The 22,470-nt window shown below is 42.7% G+C and overlaps 1 protein-coding gene across 4 annotated transcripts in view; it reads right to left on the bottom strand.

The window, feature by feature from the left end:
* Positions 1–22,470, bottom strand: part of ATF6 (activating transcription factor 6) — a 202,722-nt gene extending 180,252 nt beyond the window's left edge. For 2 of the 4 annotated variants that reach the window (XM_045456585.1, XM_045456587.1), the window contains exons 1-6: positions 22,247–22,468; positions 12,105–12,181; positions 8,695–8,782; positions 6,646–6,746; positions 3,803–3,932; positions 2,268–2,471 (exon numbers count right to left, since the gene is read on the bottom strand). In XM_045456585.1, coding sequence (XP_045312541.1) covers positions 2,268–2,471; positions 3,803–3,932; positions 6,646–6,746; positions 8,695–8,782; positions 12,105–12,181; positions 22,247–22,298 — 652 coding nt within the window. In that variant the 5' untranslated portion in view covers positions 22,299–22,468. Of the gene's footprint in view, positions 1–2,267; positions 2,472–3,802; positions 3,933–6,645; positions 6,747–8,694; positions 8,783–12,104; positions 12,182–22,246 lie in introns of all 4 variants that reach the window. The other 2 variants (XM_045456584.1, XM_045456583.1) reach the window with 2 other exon arrangements.

Raw genomic sequence — 22,470 nt, 5'->3', positions numbered from 1 at the left:
AAACGAAACTAGAGCCAAACCATGGTGCGCTTAACTTCCAAGTGAGAGAATTTGAACTTAATCCTATAAGAATTACTTCTCTTTTAACAGTAAAATATTTGCTGCTGCTACTTATGTTGATTACCTGTAAAATGCCTTTCCTGTATTTCCCCTCTACCTATTTCAAATAAATGGAAGACATACTTAAATCTGTATGTTTTAATAATACCAACTCTCTAGATTGTACTACAAAAACAGACAAGCACCTTATATTAGCACCTGCTCCCCAAACGTAAGTACTATCTTCAGATAATGGGAAGGCACTGACATTCTGAATAATGTGTGATTCAGGTTTCTGAACCTGATAACCGGCTCAGAAAAGAACAGTTTGTCTCCTATCACTCAAGCATGATCTGCTAAGAGCAAATTCTTAGCAATACCCTTTGCTTTACACACTTGTCATAATAATGTCAAGTGTTGCTTTGTATACTTGTGTTTTAATACATTACAGGACCTATAACGAGGTTCTTCACAAGTTTAAATTCTTAGCCTTTGGGAAGATACAGACCCTTCTGAAATCCCGATAAAAGTTTTGGAGACTACTCCTTGAAAAATCCACATATACAATAAATCTTACATCTTATTTCAAGGAGTTCATGAACACTTTACATCCATTCACAGACCACAAGCACACCCATTCTGTAGGACCACTATTTTTCGCACGATAAAGGCAGCAGTTCTGACCCTGCACTGAAAGCACAAGTATCTCAGGTTTGTCGGGGGGGGGGGGGTGGGGGGTGGTAGAGACTGATGGAGTTTTCACTGGCTTGTCCAGTCTCCCACCTGGTTCTCTTTGTCAATGTCCTATTGTTCACGACCTTGGAATAGAACAAAACTAACAAATTAACTAGAAATCAAATGTATGACCTTTGCTCTCATTAAAACTTGCTCTTCTTGCTCCAAAGAAGTGAATGAACAACCCAGAGCCGGGAACAGCGCCATAAAGACAAGCGTAACAATGGTGGTTTGTTTATAACCCATGCCCCATTAAGACCTAGTCCTAAATTCAGGGAAAGAACGTTAAACAAGTTTTCCTTTACTCTTGTGTGCACATAGCAATATGAAGAGAGTGATAGGCAATCTGCCTAAGACATCTCCACGTGCAAATGATTCCTGTATCTGCACAGTTACCAAATCCTCAAACATGAACTTCTCTCAATAACTTCTTGCAATGCTAGATGTAATTCCTGCAGAATCAAGTATGTGAGGCCATCTGGTGGATAAAATATAGAAACACACACATTCTTAACTACGTGAAGACAAGCATTCACATTCTTGTCTTTTTTTCTTATTTTGTTTTATTTTTTCACATTTATTTATTTTTGATAGACAGAGACAGAGGACAAGTGGGGGAGGGGCAGAGAGAGGAGAAGACACAGAATCCAAAGCAGGCTCCAGGCTCCAGGCTCCGAGCTGTCAGCACCGAGCCCGATGCGGGGCTCAAACTCACAAACCGTGAGACCACGACCTGAGCCAAAGTCCGACACCCAAGCGACTGAGCCACCCAGGCGTCCCCAGATTCCTTTCTAATGCCCCTACTCACGATCGTGTTTACCAAACCATGTTGCCTCTACAGAGACTAAGAGCCTGATCCTTTTGCCAAAACTCACCTATTAGACCTGTAATGTTATTTTACATGCTGACCTGTTCTTAAAAAAAAGAGTTCAGGGGCGCCTGGGTGGCTCAGTTGGTTAAGCATCTGACTTCATGATCTCATGGTCTGTGAGTTCAAGTCCCACATCGGGCTCTCTGCTGCCAGCGCAGAGCCTGATCTGGATCCTCTGTCCCTCTTTCTCTCTGTCCCTCCCCTGCTCGTGTGCACTTTCTTTTTCTGTCCCTCTCTCTCAAAAATAAACGTTAAAAAAAAGTTTAAAACAAAAAACAAGAGTTCATAGACACAAAAACCTCAAGATGAAATGGTACCAAGGAAGTTTCCCAGATTTTCTTCTTCATTACAAGTAGCTACACAAAATCACAAGCCTGACAGTTATTTTCCTAACTAAAACTGTAAGAAAAAAGACGTATGAAACATAACTCATCTGGAGAGCTATCTCCTTTGTTAGGATAGGAACCACGTATTAGTCATCTCTGCGAATCCTCAAAACCAAGGACAATTCCTGGCACTCAGCGTGTGCTCAGAAATTATAACCCAAGATAAAACAAATGACATGACGCAACCTTAGTGCCCATCACTTAAACACACGCAGCCTCAGATTCTACTCAGGTACCTTTAGCAGGTGCAGGATGTATGCTGATAATTGGTTGCTGCTTTGCCACTGGCATCAGTGTTGGCAGTGTCTGAATTATGATGGTTTTTGCTGGAACGCTGGAGTTTGTCTGAGTCTTGGGTGCTGCTGGAAGTATTAAAGGCTTGGGCTGAATTGAAGGTTTTGAAGTCATCTGAATTTTTTTCTTTGGAGTCATCCCATTTGCTGGAGAAAATCCAAACAAATCACCAATCAATCTGAAAGCAATTCCCAGAACACAGCTTCCATTATACACCTTTTTCTACATATTATCTTGACTTCTTAGTAAGTATCCTCAACTGGAGTTTAAGCATAGCCACTCTAGATCTTACTGGACTCAAGAAAGGTCCTTAATCTGAGGTCTTCCCCTTTTCTTTTCAGGTACAATTGATATAGAACCTTATATGAATTTCAGGTGTACGACATGATTCGGTATTTGTATCATGTAATGATCATCACAGTAAGTCGAATTACCACGTTAGCACAGTTACAATTTTTAGGATGATAATTTTTAAGATGTAATCTCTTAGCAATTTTCTAATATGCAACACAGTATTATTAACTACAGTCACCATGCTATACATGACATCTCCATGACTTTTTTTTTTTTTTTTTTTTTTTTAACATTTATTTTATTTTTGAGACAGAGAGAGACAGAGCATGAACGGGGGAGGGGCAGAGAGAGAGGGAGACACAGAATCGGAAACAGGCTCCGGGCTCTGAGCCATCAGCCCAGAGCCCGACGTGGGGCTCAAACTCACGGACCGCGAGATCGTGACCTGAGCTGAAGTCGGACGCTTAACCGACTGAGCCACCCAGGCGCCCCATGACTTATTTATTTTATAAACAGTGAGAGGGGCGTCTGGGTGGCTCAGTTGGTTGAGCGACCGACCTCGGCTCGGGTCATGATCTCAGAGTTTGTGAGTTTGAGCCCCGCATCGGGGTCTGTGCTGACAGCTCGGAGCCTGGAGCCTGCTTCAGATTCTTTGTCTCCCTCTCCCTCTCTCTCCCTCTCTCTCTCTCTCTCTCTCTCTCTCTCTCTCTCTGCCCCTCCCCCCACTCGTGCTCTGTCTCTATCTCAGAAATAAATAAACATTAAAAAAAAAAAATTATAAGTAGTGAGATCTTCCTTTTTGACCAAGCTGCAGCGTTGGGAAGGGGGTATATGAACTGGTAAAGGAGAACAGCTAAAATCACTGAATAAAGCCTAAAGATTAAGAGGTAATAAATGTCACAACTAAATGGCCCTCACAATCAATATCTAACTGAATCTTTGCATTCTCTCTTGAAAATGATGAGGCCTACTTCTACTTTAAAGCATTTTTCACCTATAAAGACAAAACAACCAAAGAAGATGATTCCCTGCCTTTCCTCTCCACATTAACTAACCATAACAAACAAAACAGGTCCACTCTTTTAAAAACAAAAACCCAGCTTAATAAACATGAACTTAATCCAACGTTTTCTTTTTAAAAACGGAACCTAAGCTCAGCCCAAGTTAGGACATGGAGTCATACCAACTCTGCTCCTAGGGCCAATGATGGGCTTATCTTCTTTCAGTGGCTCTGCCGAGGAGGGACTATGAGAGCTTTCGCCGTACAAGGAAAGGGGAGACATCTGCGAAGCAGAAGACAAATCCAACTCCTCCTGTAGCAACATGAAACACAAACAGATTCATGCAGAAGCGTACGGTCCTTGAGCAGAAAAGTGCTTAGAGGGGCAAGATCCATACATAAGCAGATAAACGCTTCAGGACAACTTCAAGGCAAAGGTGTAATATATTTGAAACTTTGTATACTAAGTACTAAGAGACTGGATAAATAAGCATTATCCATCAATACTAGGGCAAAATAACCTGAACTGCAGAGTATTCTATGTTATTCCTCTCATATTAAAGATGGGAATCACTGATCTGCTTCTACGTTTCCTCCCACAAGCTTGGTATTTATTTGGTTCCTGGCGATACAAACATTTAGTATATGATAAGTCTATGGTGAAAATGCCAATATCCTTTTCCCCCAATCTCCTATTCAGTCTTACAAGAAACTCAAAACAAATCGTTCTTACTAATTTTTATTCTTTATTTATTAATGCCGTCTTTGTCCCAAATGTTTTGAAAGAAAGACAAACACTAAAAGGAACAGGGCTATTTTATTTAATGGATGAATTGGTAATACAGAGATGTACAAAGATAACATTTTCCAAGTCTTAACATTTAGCGGATCTGTCTCATTTTGTTGGCATACGGAAATTTAACATAGGATAAAAGTAGCATTTCTATTTTGAGACAAAAAGATGTTACATATAATAATAGAATAGACATACATAAATACATCATACCATCTTCAAAATACTCTGTAAGAGTATTAAAAGGAAAATTAAGAGGGGCGCCTGGGTGGCTCAGCAGGTTGAGCACCTGACTTGATTTCGGCTTGGGTCATGATTTCATGGTTCGTGGGTTCAAGCTCCACACTGGGCTCTACACTGGTGGTGTGGAGTCTGCTTGGGATATTCTCTCTCTCTCTCTCTCTCTCTCTCTCAAAAATAAATAAATAAACTTAAAAAAATATTTTTTTTTAATTAAGAGAATATTCGTTTACTCTAAGCTTAACGTAGTCTCCCTTAATTTAAAACAACAACAACAACAACAACAAAAACCCAGAAGCCATAAATTAAGAAGAAAGAAATTTGAACAAACAGTAACTAAAATATTTTATAATAAAAAATAGACCGGGGGTGCCTGGGTGGCTCAGTCCGTTGAGTGCCTGACTTTGGCTCAGGTCATGATCTCACAGTTTGTGGGTTCGAGCCCCACATCAGGCTCTGTGCTGACAGCTCGGAGCCTGGAGCCTGTTTCAGATTCTGTGTCTCCCTCTCTCTCTGCCCCTCCCCCACTCGCACTCTGTCTCCCTCTGTCTCAAAAATAAATAAACATTAAAAAACAAATTTTTTTTTAATAAATAAATTTTAAAAAAATAGACCATAAGTAAAGTTAAAAGATACATACTGGGGCACATATCTGCCCAAGATAGACAAGGACAGGAACAGCCACTTCAATGAAAAAAATGCAAATAGTAGCTAAAGGCACGTTTTTTAAAAAAATCTTTTTGTTTTTGTTTTTTTTTTTGTTTTTTTTCGATCAGAAGAAAAGAAGTTAAAATGACCTGGAGAAAATAGGGGAGAAATGGTCATTCCCAGTCATGCCGGTGAGAATGAGAGCTGTGTCGCTCACTGATCCTCAACAACTACTCAGCCCCAGCCACACACTGGGCTCTGTGAACCTTACAGTATTTCAGAGTGTATCTGGGAGAAACCAAAGAGTACAAGATAACAACACAAGAGGATACGATTATCTTCATGGCCTTAGATGCTTAAAAGGTTATTTCATAACATTCAGCAAGTATTCCTCATAAAAGTCCTAAAACACAAGAATTAGAGGGATACTTTCTTAACATCAAAAAAAAACAAAAAAAAACAAAAAAACAAAAACTATGGGGCACCTGGGGGGCTCAGTCGGCTGAGTGTCGGACTTCGGCTCAGGTTATGATCTCACGGTTTTTGAGTTCGAGCCCCACGTCGGGCTCTGTGCTAACAGCTCAGAGCCTGGAGCCTGCTTCAGATTCCGTGTCTCCCTCTGTCTGCCCCTCACCTGCTTGATTGCTCGCTCTCTATCTTTCTCTCTCAAAAATAAAACATTTAAAAAAATTTAAAAAAAAAATCCATTCTAGGTTCTATGACCAAAGCATTACAAAAACAGACCATCTTAGAGCCTTCCCTGTCCTCAAAGAATGTATACTCTAACAGGCAGGAGAGAGGGCACCAGGGAGAAAAGACAGTAAGCCAATAAACAAACAAACAAAAAAATATTGGATACTGGTAAAGTGCAAAGAAAATCAAATCACGAAGGCAAGAACATAGGGGAAGGAGGGCAAAACCAAAGAGACAAAGAATTTATTGCCCTCCCAAGGCCCTTCCTCGAGACTCCATTCCCTCAGGATTAAAGGAGATAATAAGATTCACAGTAGCATTTAATAAATGTTAACTGCCTCTTCCACATGCAGAATTCCCAGACAGCATTATAATCAAAATCATTGTAAAATCACGATAACAGGGGGCGCCTGGGGTGGCTCAGTCGGTTAAGCGTCTGACTTCAGCTTAGGTCATGATCTCGCGGTTGTGTGAGTTCGAGCCCCGCGTCAGGCTCTGTGCTGACAGCTCAGAGCCTGAAGCCTGCTTCAGATTCTGTCTCCCTCTCTCTGCCCCTCCCCCACTTGCGCTCGGTCTCTGTCTCTCAAAAATAAATTTTAAAAAACTTCAAAAAATTTTTTTTAAAAATCACAGTAAAAGACTGGCTACTTACAGGAACGTGCTGGGTTGAAGAACAAGAGTCCACGGACTGAGGAGAGGAGACTGAACAACTCGAAGAGGCTGGAGAAGGTGGCTGAGGCTCTGCCTTAATGCCTTTAACGGAGAAACATGGAGTAAAAATTTTCCCTCTGCACCATACAAACTCAGAATACAGTTAGGAGGAAAGAAGGTAAAATCTACTCTTAAAATCCAATCACACTGAAGCCAAGGTCACCAAAACACATCATCGAATGTAAATTAAGATGCAGAAAACAGTGAATCAAGTAGGCTACCATTTGTATAATAAATCATATACGTGCATATGTATGTATCTTCCCTCGGGTGCGCTAGTTCTCTGGAAGGATAAACATGAACACATCGGTAACTGTGGATGTCTCGGGGGAGAACGTGCTGGCTGAGGAACGGCAGCTGAAGGAGACATCTTTCTACCATACAGACTTGTCGGACCTTCGGAATATTATACCATATGCAAAACATTACAGGTTCGTCCAAAAATCACTTTTCAAAGTATAGGAAATCGGCAACAAGTATTTTGGAAAACACTCTTGGCAGTACGATTAAATCGCACATACTGTTCACATCTTTCGAGCAACTACAGCCGAGGCCACGTTCCTGGGTGTCAAGTCTGCGACAGGGTGGGAATGAGAGAGGGCACATCCCTGCAACAGACTGCACTGTCCAGAGTTAGCTGCAAAATCTCTACCATCCCTCCCAATCTGTAATGTGATCTTGCCCTTCCCCAGTGAGAAGCAGCATCTGTTTCCCTCCGTTTGAAGCAAGGGGGTCTTAGGACTCCTTCCATCAACAGAGTACAGAAGTCACGCTCCATGGATTCCAAGGCTGGGAGACACTAGGCAAACGCAGCTTCTACCCTGCGTGCTGGAACACTTAGATCGGAGCCTCTGAAGGCTGACTGCGTGAGACCACCAAGCTGAGAGCAAGCTCAGCCGCACAGAAAGACCAGGTGCAGGTGCTCTGACACTCCTGGTCATCAAGCCATTCAGGCCGGGCAAGAGATAACGTGAGTGAAGAGATATTAAGGTAATTCTAGCCCCCAACTTTCAAGCTTCTCCAGCCTTTCAATCTTCCCAGTTGCGGTCTGGACAGCACACGGCAGAAAAAAGCCACCCGTGGCGTACCCTGTCCTGACTCACTGACCCTGCGAGCATAATAAAACGGTTGTTGTTTTAAGCCACAAAGTTCTAGAGTAGTTTGCTACCTGACAATAGTAACCAGAACTGGCCTTGGGTAGCCCATATTCTTTGAGGGAAGACAGGTATTGAGCAAGACACAGGAATATATAAAATGAGGGACTGGGACATGCAGGGGTGGGGAGGACTGCAATTTGGATGGCAGGATGTGCGGGTGACTGACTGACTCACTATCTCTCCGCGCTAAGTCTACCTCCTATTTATAGTCTGCGACGCACATTATTAAGACTGTCCCAGCTGGCTCCCTTTTAGGCCCCATCAGTGGGAGATACTAGAAGGACGCTAAAGTGAAGAGAGGGGAGAAGGGGGTTTCTTCCTCCTCCCATCAGCTTCATCCCAGAAGTGACAGTTTCCTCCAGGTCCCAGCCTCTCTGAGCACATCCCAAACGTACTTTATCAGGGTTCCTTAAAGATACTAGCATCAGCCAGAGGGGTGCCCCTTCCACAGAAGCATGTGTATCAGATGCATGGGACCCCTACACGAACTTCCCAAGTTCGGGTAACCCCAAGCTTCTTCTCTTTGATTCCCTAAATTCTGTCTGGTTCTCAGAGAGGCTAACCTCTTACAGAGATATTGTATATAATTCAAAATCAAGATTTTGGGTATGAATTCTCAATTCATTATGCGACTAAAACATAACATGAAATTCTTTATATCCATTCTGGCAAGAAACTTATATGTGCCCTGCCACATCAAAAGTAGAATATATAGTCCCTGGAATTTTTGACCCATCAAAGTAGCCCAGTAACCCCACCTAGTATTGACTGTTACCAAACTACAAAATAAAATGGATCTGTTTAAAATATTTACCAGTGAAATACACCATTACCTGTACAGAACTGGTTGTTGATGTCCAAAATGCCTGTCTCCCAAGGCATCAAATCCAAGTCAAAATCAAGAGTATCAAAATTATTTTCCTGTAGGTTTCAGGAAAAGGATATCAGCAAAAGGATATTAGAAGAATAAAAAGATCTAGAAATCAAGCCTCAGACACAATTGGCCATAAATAATATAACTGCTAATACCCAACTTCATAACGAGACTTCAGCTAAACTTTCAATTAGATCAAATATTAAAATGGTTATGTAAGCAAGAAGAGATCCACAGAAAAATGGACAATTTTCTTTTTTCTACTATACAGTACCTTTTCAAACTTCTAAAATAAAATTTCTAATTTTTTTTTTAATCCTAGAAGATAAAACTAGGTTTCTCAAAATAGAAGTCAATACACTTCTTAGAGGGACTCTTAAAGTTTTTTTTTTTTTCATTTAGATGGCAATGTTTCTTACTTAAATATAAGCATATTCTGGGTCATCTGAATAGCCATCTTATACTATTATACATAAGTAAAGAACTGTCACATGATTTCAGAGCCCTCACAGGTGTTTGAGATCAAGACAGTACTATTATCTTAAGTGTCTAGGGTTATGGAGACAAAAACAGAAGTAAGCAATATATACATACTACTACAAAGTTCAAGGCAGTTAGTATTAACTTAATGTGACAGATAATAAAACAGCAACAGTAAAGAAAGTAAGCCTCAGGCAAAAAATAAAGATTAATCTCTTAATTATTAACAACCATTTGGTAATAATTTCTAAAATCATAGTATTTCACAACGTCTATTTTGTGGTTTATTTTTATTGAGAACAAAAGGAGAGAAGGTGGGATGCCTGGCTGGCTCAGTTGGTTGAGCATGTGACTTTGGCTCAGGTCATGATCTCCCGGTTCGTGGGTTCGAGCCCCACGTTGGGCTCTGTGCTGACCGCTCAGGGCCTGGAGCCTGCTTTGGATTCTGTGTCTCCCTCTCTCTGCCCCACCCCGCTCACGTTGTCTCTCTCTCTCTCTCTCTCTCTCTCAAAAATGAGTAAATGTTAAAAAAAAACAATTTTTTTTTTAAAAAAGGGAGAAGGAAAACAGTTTTATCACACTGCCCTTAACTAAGTGAATATTGGTGCAAGTTATATAAAAAGAATGTATGGAAGTTCATGTGAAAAGAAAGAAAAAACTACTTAAGTCATGAAACAATCATTTTTTAAATCAATCCCCTTTGCTTTTTTTCTCTTATTTGAATCTACACATCATGAAACTAAGCAACCTCATACTTTCAGCAACCAAAAACATCCTTAAACTTTGTTGGCGTAAGTAAATTAAACAACAAAGCCTACCTGAGTGCTATAGTAGTTTTTAAACATATAATAGTTTTTAAACATATAATAGTGGACGTGACCTACTTCGGAGATGCTTCTCTCAGTCTTCAGCCAAAAAAGTCAAATACTTTTTACAGCCTAAGAATTCTATCTGGTTGGAAACTTAACAGGCCTATTTTATGTAAAGTGAAACATATTTATACCCTCTATTCAGGCTTTTCAATGACTTCTCATGGGAAAATCTACTAATGTGTGAAAGAAAAATGACACAATTTTAAAGGTAGAAAGGGCCCTCAGAAACCATCTAATCCAACCCCTTCATTTTATACTTAGAAATACCAAGGAGCTGAAAGACTGACTGCCTTGTGGAAGGTAAGAATGGTATAAAATGAGAACCATATATCCCTGAACCTTTCAAATTTACTACAGTGTTTCTTGATGGTTTTAGCTGGAGAGGCTGTAAAAGAGTATCAGTTGCTTTGGCAACCGCCCAATATTTAAAGCCAATTTAGGGGCTCCTGGGTGGCTCAGTCAGTTGGGTGACCAACTCTTGATTTAGGCTCAGGTGATGATCTCACAGTTCATGAGTTCAAGCCCCACGTCGGGGTCTGCACTGACAGCATGAAGCCTGCTTGGGATTCTTTCTCCCTCTCTCTCTCTCTCTCTCTGCCCATCCCCCTCTTGCTCTGTCTCAAAAATAAATAAATTTTTAAAAACAAATAAAGCCAACGTAATCAAGAGACCAAATTCTAATTTTTTTTTAATGTTTATTTATCTTCAAGAGAGAGAGAAAGGATCTGAAGCAGGCTCTGGGCTGACAGCAGAAAGCCCAATAAGAGGCTTGAACTCACGAGCTGTGAGATCATGACCTGAGCTGAAGTCAGATGCTTAACCAACTGAGCCACCAAGGCACCACCAAGAGACCACATTCTAAAACACCTCACAAAGTAAGCAAAGCCATTAAAATTTCATGTACTGAGGGCACATTGGAATTCTCTCTCCCCTTCTTTCTGCCCCTCCCTGACTCATGCTCTGTCTCTCAAAATAGCTTAAGAAAAAGTTCACATACTGATTTTAAAAAATCTACCCTGGGGGCACCTGGGTGGCTCAGTCAGTTAAGCGTCTGACTTAAGCGTGAGCTCAGGTCACGAGCTCATGGTTCATGAGTTCAAGCCCCACACCAGCTCTGTGCTAACAGCTCAGAGCCTGGGGCCTGCTTCAGATTCTGTGTCTCCTCTCTCTCTCTGCCCCTCCCCTACTCACGCTCTGTCTCTCTCTCTCTCTCTCAAAAAAAAACAAAAAAAAAAAAAAATTGTTTTAATCAATTCTATATCCTACTCTTTTCTACTGATTCATACTAAAACAACTGCTAAATTATTCTTTGAGAAATGTCTGAGAAACTAAGTAAGCACTACGTATTTTTATACTCAGGATAATAAGGGCTTAAAACGTTAAGTAACAAATCTCCAACCTCACTGATGTACATATAAAATCACTCTGTTCACTTTCCAAGTGAACAGCACCTCATTCATTAAAGAATAAGACAAAATAAGAGCTCCATGGGCCAACGTACTATGTATGAACACAAAAAAGACAAAAAAAAATACTTTCGAGGATTCAACGTGCTCTGATAGCTTTTATACAGACTTCTAACCACTCAAAGGCAAAAAATAAGGATATGTCTGAGTTTGAGAGCTTTCTACACTAAGGATACATAACTTTTAAAAAGGAAGTTAGTAAGTTCTACTTGAGTGGACCCACGACTCACGTACACCCTTTAACATCATCATTTCCCTTATGCAGCAAAGTATCTATAGAAGCCAAAAAGTAGGCAGTGAACTGACTTTTCCAAGTCACCCAACCCCGGGGCCAAGGTAAACTTAGAACACAGGTCTTCTCACGCCAAGATCGATGCAATTTCTACAATCCTGAATTTACTGAGTAAAAAATGGCTGCTGATTTTCATACTTAACACTAAGTTATTTAAACTTTAAATCACTGGCCTAAACCTGTCATCCCGAAACCATCTTGCAGTGATTAAAGATTAAATATCACGTTACTCAGTCATTCCCCTCTAGTGAATACTTACGTAAGTTTCCTTTGTCGTGTCCAACTGCAGGCCATCAGTGTCTGTGAAATAGCCAAATTCAGCAAACAGAGTAGAATCTTCGCACAAAAGAATAGAGATTAACTGTCAATTCAACGTTTCAACAAAAGAATTAAGCGCTGTAACCCAGCTCTATTGGGGTCCTCATCAGCCATTACTATTACTGATAAACTCTAGCCGTGTGAATGACAACCAATTCAAAGCTGTTTCTAATTTATGTGTTGTTCCCGCATAATTATTATCTTGCGATCTAAGTCCTTACACCAGGGATTAACAAGTTTTATGTCGGGTCACAATGGACTAAATGGTAGTAACTTTCTGGAACATTACTAACACGAATTCTGACGCCACAGCTGGACTCAGCATGAAAATGCACTATGGCTGATCAGCAGGGATGGTAGGAGAGGACTATGGCAGCGTATGTACTATGTATTTGTCATCCAAGCCTTAAGTGGCGGGTGCAACCAACTTTCTATCTAAACAATCAAGGACTCACTTGTCTAAACTGTTAAATTTATTTCAGCAAACCTAACTAATTCCAATTTCCTAGTAAGATTTCATCATAGGGGCGCCTGTCTGATTCAGTCAGTGGAGCATGTGACTCTTGCTCTCGGGGTCATGAGTTCAAGCCCCATATGGGGTGTAGAGATTACTTAAAAATAAAATCTTTTTTAAAAAAACTGCAATAAATTAAAAAAAAAAAGATTTCATTATAAACCAAGCAACTTATGGACATAGAAAATATTCTTCAATAAACGAAGTTGCAACTTCTTATAGACAAAGGTCAAGGCGCTGACAAGGCCAATGGCAGCTGATTACCACACAACCTGTAAAGTGTCCACTTTCTCTAACATTTTTGGAATCTCAAGAACTTGTTTTCCAAACCGCAGTTTGCTCTATACCCCCTAGGGGGCGCCTGGGTGGCTCAGTTAGTTAAGTGTTCAACTCTTGATTTCAGCTCAGGTCAGGATCTCAGGGTTCATGGGATAGAGCGCCGTATCGGGCTCTGTGATGACAGCTTGGGATTCTCTTTTCTCCCTCTTTCCCTCCTCTGCTTGCATGCTCCCTCTCTCACTCTCTCTCTCTCTCATTATAAATGAACTGAAAAAATTCAAAACAAAAACAAACTTATCCTCCCCAGTATCATGCCACTGAAACTGCTCTGAGGATTTCCTCACTTATAACATGTACAGGAGCAACACTGCCCATCTGTCATTAACTCGGCCAATGACACAACCGTTTCACCAACCTACACCCAAATAATGCCTAGCAACAAATTTTGTGTGTAGTGATAGTGAAAGGTTATTCACACAACTCTCACAAAAGGACTGCCTCGCACTAAGCGGCAGAGCCGCAAACACAGAAGTAGGAAACTGTGGCCGTGTGCCTTACACGGCGCTTGAAACCCTGGAAAGAGTCCTCTCTACCTGCCGTCTCTGATTTCTCTTCTCCCACTCTTTCTGGAGGCTACATTAACCAAGCTCCTCTCCCACACACAAATGGTTATTAACGTCACTGATGATCTCCATATTGCTAAATTCAACGGCAGGTTTAAAGGCCATCGTCTTGACCTATCAGCAACATTTGACAGAGTTGATGCTTTCATATTAACTGAAACATCTGCTTCACTTGGCTTCCAAATCACCACAATCACCTGGTTTTCCTTCCACTTCACTGCTTGACCCTACCTTGCCGGTTCCTCCTCATCTCCCAGTGTGAAATTGTCCCTGGGGGCTTAGCATAAACTCCTCCATCTATTCCGCTCCCTCTGTGATCTCAGCTGAGTTCACGGCTTTAAACAGCGTCTACATGCCAAGGATTCCCAAATATACATGTCCAGCCCATACGTCAAGATGCACGTACACACACAATACACCTCTTGGGTCATCTCCTCTTGGAGGTCTCAAACTTAGCACATCCAAGACTTAGCTCCTGATCACCACCACCACCACCCCCCGCCAAATCCCCTATTGCTTTGTCCTCATCTCAGTCAACGACAATTCAATTCTCCTAGGAGCTCAAGTCAAAAACCCTGCTCGGAGTCACTGTTTAGCTTCTCTTCTTCACTCTCCATACTCAAACCGCCAGCAACTCCCATCAGTTCTGTCTTAAAACTGTATATCCACAATCTGGCTTCCTACCTTTCCTTCCCATTCTTCCTTCCCCTCCCATCTTTCCTTTTCTTCTGTACCCTTCCCAACACTGAGATATCAGCTTCTGAGGAAGCAGGGCAATGAGCGTGATGGGGCTCTATGTCTCATCATCTGTGGCAACGTGCCCGGCGTCCAAGGAAATGGGATGGTGTGACAGAGGGGGCGGCCCAGTGTCGGTGGCAGCATGCTGGGGCTGCCAAGGAAATGGGGCAGGAGGTGGGAGAACAAAGAGGCAGATGGAAGAGGCAGCCTGAGTGTTTAAGAGAATGACGACACTGAACAAATACCTTCCTCACCTGAACAAGTGATCAAATACATCTAAAATAACCAGAGCCAGGTTTCTCACTATCTAAGAAAGAATTTACAAACATGGAAAGGAAAGAGCCTAAAAGAACCCTAAGATGTTGGACTGGCAGGGGAAGTATTAGTATGAACCCATGTCTAAAACACATATGTACACAGAAGACTTGCAGATGTTTTTATACGTGTGTGTGCACGCGCGCACACACACACGCATTTCCTAGTTCTGTGGGCTGAAAGTCAGAACAGTGATATCGCGGTAGCAATGAACATACTGTGTGCTCAGATCTTGGACGCTAAATGCCATCCAAGTCCACTAAATGGAAGTCCACTAAAGAGCTCCTTGGAGAAATGGCTGATGCCAAAGCTGAAGCAGGGAAAGTGCAAGATAAGAATGGAAGATCCTGTTATGCCAGAAAATAAGGAAACTCTCAGAGAACGATTGGAGTAAGTCAAAAGAGTAAAAGAGCTAATACGCATGGACTCCCGCTGGTCAAACTGGGGAAAATGTGAGCACCACAATAAAAAGGGAGTATCAGATTTTAACCCACTGAATCAAAGAGAGGAGTCATAATGAAATAAATACATATATATACACGCATACATACCTAGAGAAAGTCCTTACTTACACTACAATGTCAATTAGTAAATGCAGACAAAATCACCATTTGGCTGACACAGGCAGGGACTAGGGCTGGCAGGTGGAGGTTTAACAAGGAAAAGGAGATTGGTGTCACGGCCGATTAGCTCCCCCAAAACAGCAATCAAATACAAAAGGGAAAGTAGTGACTTTACAGCGGTAAAACCTGGCAGACACCAACTTGACCATGTGATCAAGGAGAACTTCACCTTGGGACAAGTCAACATGGTGGGTCTCCAAGTGTGATTCACTGAGAAGAGCACAGCATCACTCTCCCGGCATTCCTGCCATGGGTGCATGACCTGATTCTGGTGATGAGGAACGGCGGACTAGACCCAGGTTTAGAGTCCTCTTAGAGAACAGAAAACCTGTAGTCTTTAAGACTGTCAAGGACACAACAGACAGAAAAAGACTAAAAAACCATTATGGACTGGAGGACATTAAGGAGACCTGACAAGTAAAAGTGATGTGTGTTTACAGGTAGGATCCCAGTCAAGAAAGGAAAAAGAGCCATTATTAAGACAGACGGCAGGGTGCCTGTGTGGCTCAGTTGGTTAAGCATCTGACTTTGGCTCAGGTCAGGATCTCACGGTTCGTGGGTTCGAGCCCTGCATTGGGCTCTGTCCTGACAGTTCAGAGCCTGCCACCTGCTTCGGATTCTGGGTCTCCCCCCCTCTCTCTCTCTCTGCCCCTCTCCCACTTGTGCATGCTCTCTCTCTCTCAAAAATAAATAAACATTAAAAAAAGTTTTTTTAAAAAGACAGATGGCAAAATCTGAATGGCGTCTGTGAGATGGATGATAATGTGGCAATGTTTATTTCCTGACTGGAAGGAGTACGTGGTAGTAATACAGGAGTATGTCCTTGTTTTGCGAGGAGGGGATACACACTGTAGCCTTTAAAGATAATGGGTCAACACATCTCTCTTTCTCTCTGGGGAAAGAAATAGGGCAAACACAGTAAAATTTAACAGAGTCTGTGTGAAGGGCATGCAAAAGTTCTTTGTACTGTTTTTACAATTTTTCTTTAAGTTTGAAACTATCTGAAAACTAAAATCTAAACAAAAACTACGTGTGTATTCAGAAGTATACGTAAGTATATTTGTGTATCTTACGTATATTTATCTTATGTATATTTATGTAATATATTATTTGTATACTTATGTGTTCATAAATATATACAAGTATGTTTGTATATACGTAAGTATATTTGTACATCTCCATAATCCAACCACTCCCATACCTGCACGCTACCACAATTCACCTGCGTTGCTGTAACAGCCTCCAAATGGTCTCCCTGCTTCCGCCCTGGCCCCACCCTTCAGGCCATTCTCAACAGCACAGCTAAAGCGAGATTAAAAACAGGATATTACTGGGAATCCGGATTTTTACAGAAGAAAAGAAATACAAGTGTATAACGTGAGAAGGTGAGCAAGAACCCTGTGGTACTGGCTTTGAACTGTGGGTACTGGTACGAATCCATGCTGTTTAAAAAAAAAAAATACCTGTTTCCTTGTTCTTAGGAGGTACATGATGAAGTGTTTATGAGTTTCATATTATCTGTAGCCTACTTTCAGATGATGAAAGAAGAGGGAAGTGTGGGTAATAAAGAATGTTCACAGTTGGTAAATCTAGATAAGGGAAATACAAGGCATCAATAGAGCAATCTTTTAATTTTCTGTAGTTTTTGAACAAAAACTTTTCTGTGGTTTAAAAAAAAAACGTTGCAAGTAGGGTGATAAATACATTCGTATACCTACAGAATATCCCTGTAGTATCCCTAAGAAAGTGCTGGTCACCTCTAAGGAATCTCTAAAATCCACTGCCCATTCCTACATCCTTTTCACCAATCCCACACGACCAGCAGTTAAATGTCCCTTCACAGTAGTAAACTATGGTAGCTATGACCTCGACTTTGACCTCTTAGGTATTCATTTACTTCTTGTAAGTTTAGCAAGATGACAAACGGCCACCAGGCGTCACATAATGGAAATCAGGGATGACATCAGTAAGAACAGCTTTGGCGGTGTGGCGGAGCCTGGCTGTGGTGAGAGCAAGAGACGAGGAGAAACCAGAGTCGGTGAACATGTTTTGTTTTGTTCTCTTAAGAATTCTGCCGTAACATAAAGAAAAATGCAGAAGTGGCTAGAGGGGAAGTAACCTCTAAAGAGGGTTTGGAGGGGTTTTTTCTTTACTCTAAATGGGAGCAACAACTCTGTTTACTGACTAGCACAGATGATCTAGCACAGAGGGAAATGAAGAAGGCAACAGAGGGAAGAAGGCTTGAGCAAGGCTCTTGGCTAAAGAGGAGGGATCTACAGCACACGGGAGAAGCCATTCGTTCTCAACGAGAGAAGAGAAGGCAAGTATGCTGGCAGGTGGGTAGATGAGTTAGTGGGAGATTCTGGAAGTTCTCTTCTGATTCAAGGGAGGGGCAGGGGGTGACAGAGGTTCGAAGAGAGAAGACACTTCATAAAAACAAACATCTAAGTGGAGAATGAGAGGACCAGGCAGATCCGATCAGCCAGCCGACGGCCTCGAGGCCTGGTTCAGCTTCCTAAGCCAGTTAGATTTAACCGAGGTTGTGGTTCACCAGAGAGAGAGGGAGAGAGAACGAACTACAAAAGAAGACACAGACCAGGGTATGGAAGGTATGAGCAAGGGAGCGGTTACGACTGCCCATGGAACTGAACTGGGTAAGGGGGAAGTGACGACAGAGAGGAAACGGGGGACAGTGAAAAGATGGCGTGTCCGTAGGGTCGCAGGAACTGGTGGAGTGCCACGGGGAGTGAGCTGGTAAGACAGGAGGTGGTGGTCAGAGCGCGGGGTGTTGAAACGGAGACGGTTCTCAGTGCTGACAAGGTTTCGGCCTATGATGGGGGAGCAAATGGCTGAGACAGGGTGGAAGGCAAGATCCCTGGTGGAGAGGAGGCCCAGAAATGAGAGCTCAGGGTATCTGAAGTATCTCCTCTGAGAATCTGAAATCATCCAAGGAAGGAATATTCGAGAAGAGTGACAGTAAGCGAGGAGCTAAAATTTCTCAACAAGGGAGGGAGGGAGAATAAACTCGGAAGCAGCAGATGCCTGACTGTGACAGGGACAGAGGACGGCATATTGTGACAGGAGATTTAAACGGGATTTATCTCAGGGAGGATGAAAGGAGAGCTGGCCGAAAGCAGCGGTGAAAACCAAGGTGCTTATCCCACCTTTAGAGGCCCGAATGGCAAAAAGGTTTTGAGAATGAAAATGGCAGCCATTCCCCAAGCCTTCAGAGAAAGCAGCTGTAACCAAGGGGAGGGTCAGGCTGTGGTCAGTGCCGGAAAGCCAACTTTCACAGAGGAGACTGAAGACGTAAAAGGAACCACAGAAGCAGATAGAAGCTTCTGGTCTTGGTACATGCACCTTACATGTGGCAAAGAGGTGGTTTCTGCACAAAGCCCAGACAGGGAGGGAAAGAAGAGAAGGAGAGGACATGCAAGTGACAAGCATATGAAGAAATGCGCCACATCGTATGGGATCAGGCAGCTGAGCATTAAAACGAGATACCACACCCGCCCACTAGAATGGCTAAAATCCAAAACACCGGCCACATCAAATGCTATGGAGGACCAGGAACATTCATTCACTGCTAGTGGGAGAGCAAAACCGGTACAGCCGCTTTGGAAGGTTCCTCCAAAACTAAATGTGCTCTTACCGTATGATCCCAGCAATTGTGCCTCTTGGTATTTACCCAAATGATTTGAAAACTTGTCCACACAAAAAGCTGTGTGTGAACATATAACTGCCGATATGTGAAAGCAACCAAGATGTCCTTCAGTAGGTAAATGGATAAGCAAACTGTGCTATGGACTGAATTGCGTCCCCCCAAAATTTGTATCTTGAAGCCATACCCCCCAGTGTGACTATGTCCAGAGAGAGACAAGGTGGTCTTTAAGGGGTAATCAAGATTAAATGACAATATAAGAGAGAAGAGCAGGGCCCTAATCTGATAGGACTGTGGCCTTCTAGGAAGAGGGAGAGAGAGAGAGATCCTTCCCCACCCCCCTTCTCTCTCGCCCTTCTCTCTTCTCCCCTCTCCCTCTCTTTTGCCTCTCGTACCCCTGCCTTGTGAGGATGCAGTGAAAAGGCAGCCATCCACAAGCTAGAAAGAGAGCCCTCACCGGAACGTGACCTTACTGGCACCTGATCTCAGACTTCCAGCCTCCAGAACCGTCAGTAAATAAATTTCTGTTGTTTAAGCCACCCAATCGATGGTAGTTTGTTACGGCAGGCTGAGCGGCTAACACACGGTAGTATGTCCATACAGTGGAATATTACTCAGTGCTTAAAAGACAAAAAAAAAGTTTCCAAGTCATGAAAAATTATAGGTCTTAAATGCATGTTGCTAAGTGGAGGAAGCTACAGACGGTATGATTCCAACTATATGACATTCTGAAAAGGCAAAACTGGGGAGATGGTGAAAAGATCAGTGGTTGCCTGGGGCTTGGGAGGGAGGGAGGAAGAAATGAATAGGTGGAGTACGGGGGATTTTTTAGGTACATGAAGCTATTCTGTAGGACACTGTACATGCATAACATTAAGCATCTGTCAAAACCCACAAAATGTACAACACAGAGGGAATCTTAATGTAAACCATGGACTTTCGTTAATAATATTGGATCAATACTGGCTCATCAATTGTAACAAATTCACTCCACTAACGCAAGATGTTGCCAATATGGAAAATGGCGGTGGGGGTGTATATAGAACTCCGTGTACTATCTGCTCAATTATTTTGTAAATGTAAAACTGTACCCCCAAAAAGCCTATTAAGCATTAAAAATAATTATGTGAAATTCAGATTTCGTGTCCATAAATAAAAAGTTGTATGGAAGCACAGTGATAACTCATTTACACGTTCAGTTTACATTGCCCCGGCTGCTTTTGCACTATTAACAGCAGAGTTGAGTAGTTGCAACAGAGACCACAAGACCACAGAGACTAAAATACTTACTATCTGGACCTTTACAGAAAATAATGTTGGCAAACCCCTGCTCTAAATTTCATTACCCAGGTTAAAGGGAAAAAGCACATCCCACCATAGGCAGTTCTGAGCGAACCACTTTATTATTCAAAGTTGTTAGGGTCACAAGTTCTAATCACATAAGCTGAATTTAAAAATTTAACTGGCCACCTTCTAATGTTAAAAAAAAAAAAAAATCAAATAAATCAGTGAGGTATCTGAATACTCAAAATGGCAACTCCCAGAAAAAGAATCCACAGTCTACTGAAAAACGCCGGCAGACAACAGCGGTTTCACTTTACTGCCTGCAAAATCCACTCCACTTACTGAACCCCTAATGAATCAGAATTGAAGTGTTCAACTAAGAGAAGACTGTTAACAGTGTGAAAAGAGAAGCCTGGAAAACAATGGGAAATGCGCACATTCAGGGAGGGACAGGGCAGGATACCTGAGTTGAGTCAGTGAACCGACTACAAAGAATTGAACGCTCTGTAAAAGAACACTAGGACTGGGAGTCAATTTATCAGATCAATCACCACAATGCAGGCTGGAAAGAGAAAATAACACTATGAGGAAGCGCCCCACAGTTATAATTTAAGAGATATCATAAAAATATAATAGCTAGCTGAGAAAAACCATAACTACCTGATATTCTAGATTTATTAATAACTGATGGAGGGGGTGGATCTTGGGAAGAATCTAATCTGTAGAAATAATTTAGGAAAAGCATTCTGGAATAGTGACTAAGAGCACAGGCTTTGGAGGTAAACAAACCTCCTGATCCTGCTTGCTCCCCTCACTTGCTACAACACTGAACATTCGCGCTCTCTCTCAGCCTGTTTTTTCATCTGTAAGTTAATAATACCTCCTCCTTATGCTGTAGCGAGGATTAAAGAAGTCAATGCATGTTAAGAGCCTAGCAGGACACCTGAAGCAAATGAAGGGCTAGATAAATGGTAATTATCCCTATTACCACTATATTTGACTCAGGAAAACACACTTGGAATCGACAGTCTCAAGTTTCTTCCAGCAGCTCCTAGGAAATCTACCCAAGGACTGAAATAAAGCTCCTACTGCACATAATCTAAGAGGAGTTCTGTCCTTAGAAAATCAAATGAGGACTTCAGTTCAATACATAGAATTGAGATTACGCTCTTGCTACCGAGAATGGTGGCCCAAGGAGGAAAGATGAAGATCAGTCTGGATTCCCCCGGATTCCCCCCAAGTTCCAAAGTAGGTGAAAGGCGTAGGCTCACTACAGGGCCACTCAGAGTCCTACGCAATCCCAAATTCTCGCTGGAGCCGGAGAACAGCATTAGTCCTATGTCCCAAAACGAAGAGAAGAATACAAGTTTCCTCTAAACACCTAGATGACAAAGTTTCCCCACCGTCATTCCCACTGCATTCCATTCCACTCTTCCCGATCACAAAACCAAACAAAAGATACACGAAACAACTTAAAAACAAATTGGCGCTGTTTCTGAAGGGCAGTCAGGATTACATCCATTTTTAAGCGTTAGGTCTAGGCAGTCAGGGACCCAAGGTCAGGTGCTTTGGTTCTCTGCCAAGGTGGACATCAAGTCTAGACCAACAATGGCAGCTGCGACATGAAGATCTTTGCATACATTCCCCTTCTGTCACACAAACACGTACAGACACACTCCACGGCAATCACCGCCCACATCCCACGCTGAGAAAACAGCTTCCAGCCTTTTTGGTGATCCCAGCCATCCTGCCCTCTGCTTCTTACCGACGCCCTTTCCGCTCCCACATCCTGACCCCCTGGTACTCTCCCAGCGCGAATGGCGAAAAACGATAACAATTCCAATCAGGCAACATTTTACGCTGCCGGGTGCCAGGGCAGAAACCGCCCGGTTCTGCTAGACTCTTCCAGGCAGGTCCACGGACGGAAGCGACGAGTTAGCCCCGGCTCCCGGGGCAGAGTTCGCCCACACCTGTCTCCACAAGTGGGCGGAAGGAGGGAGGAAGAACCCCGCGGCCAGCGCTGGCACGTTCTCGGCCGCCACTCACCCCAATCCTCGTTCGCTCGGTGAGAAAGGCCCGGGCTAAGAGGCGACTCCATGGTGCCGGCAACGCCAGCCGGCTCTCGCACACCCCACGCTCCCGCGGCCTAGAACTCGGTGACTAACAGCTCGGACGGAGGCGGCAGGCGGACAAAATACCCCGTCCCGGCGCGGGGACGGTGGCCGAGCGAAGACAAACTTACGCCCGCTGCCCGGGGAGCTTGCGCAAAT

Source organism: Leopardus geoffroyi, chromosome C3 (genome assembly GCF_018350155.1).
Source record: "Leopardus geoffroyi isolate Oge1 chromosome C3, O.geoffroyi_Oge1_pat1.0, whole genome shotgun sequence".
NCBI lineage: Eukaryota > Metazoa > Chordata > Mammalia > Carnivora > Felidae > Leopardus > Leopardus geoffroyi.
The sequence above is the reverse complement of the archived record's forward strand: the minus strand, read 5'-3'. Positions and strand labels throughout refer to the sequence as shown.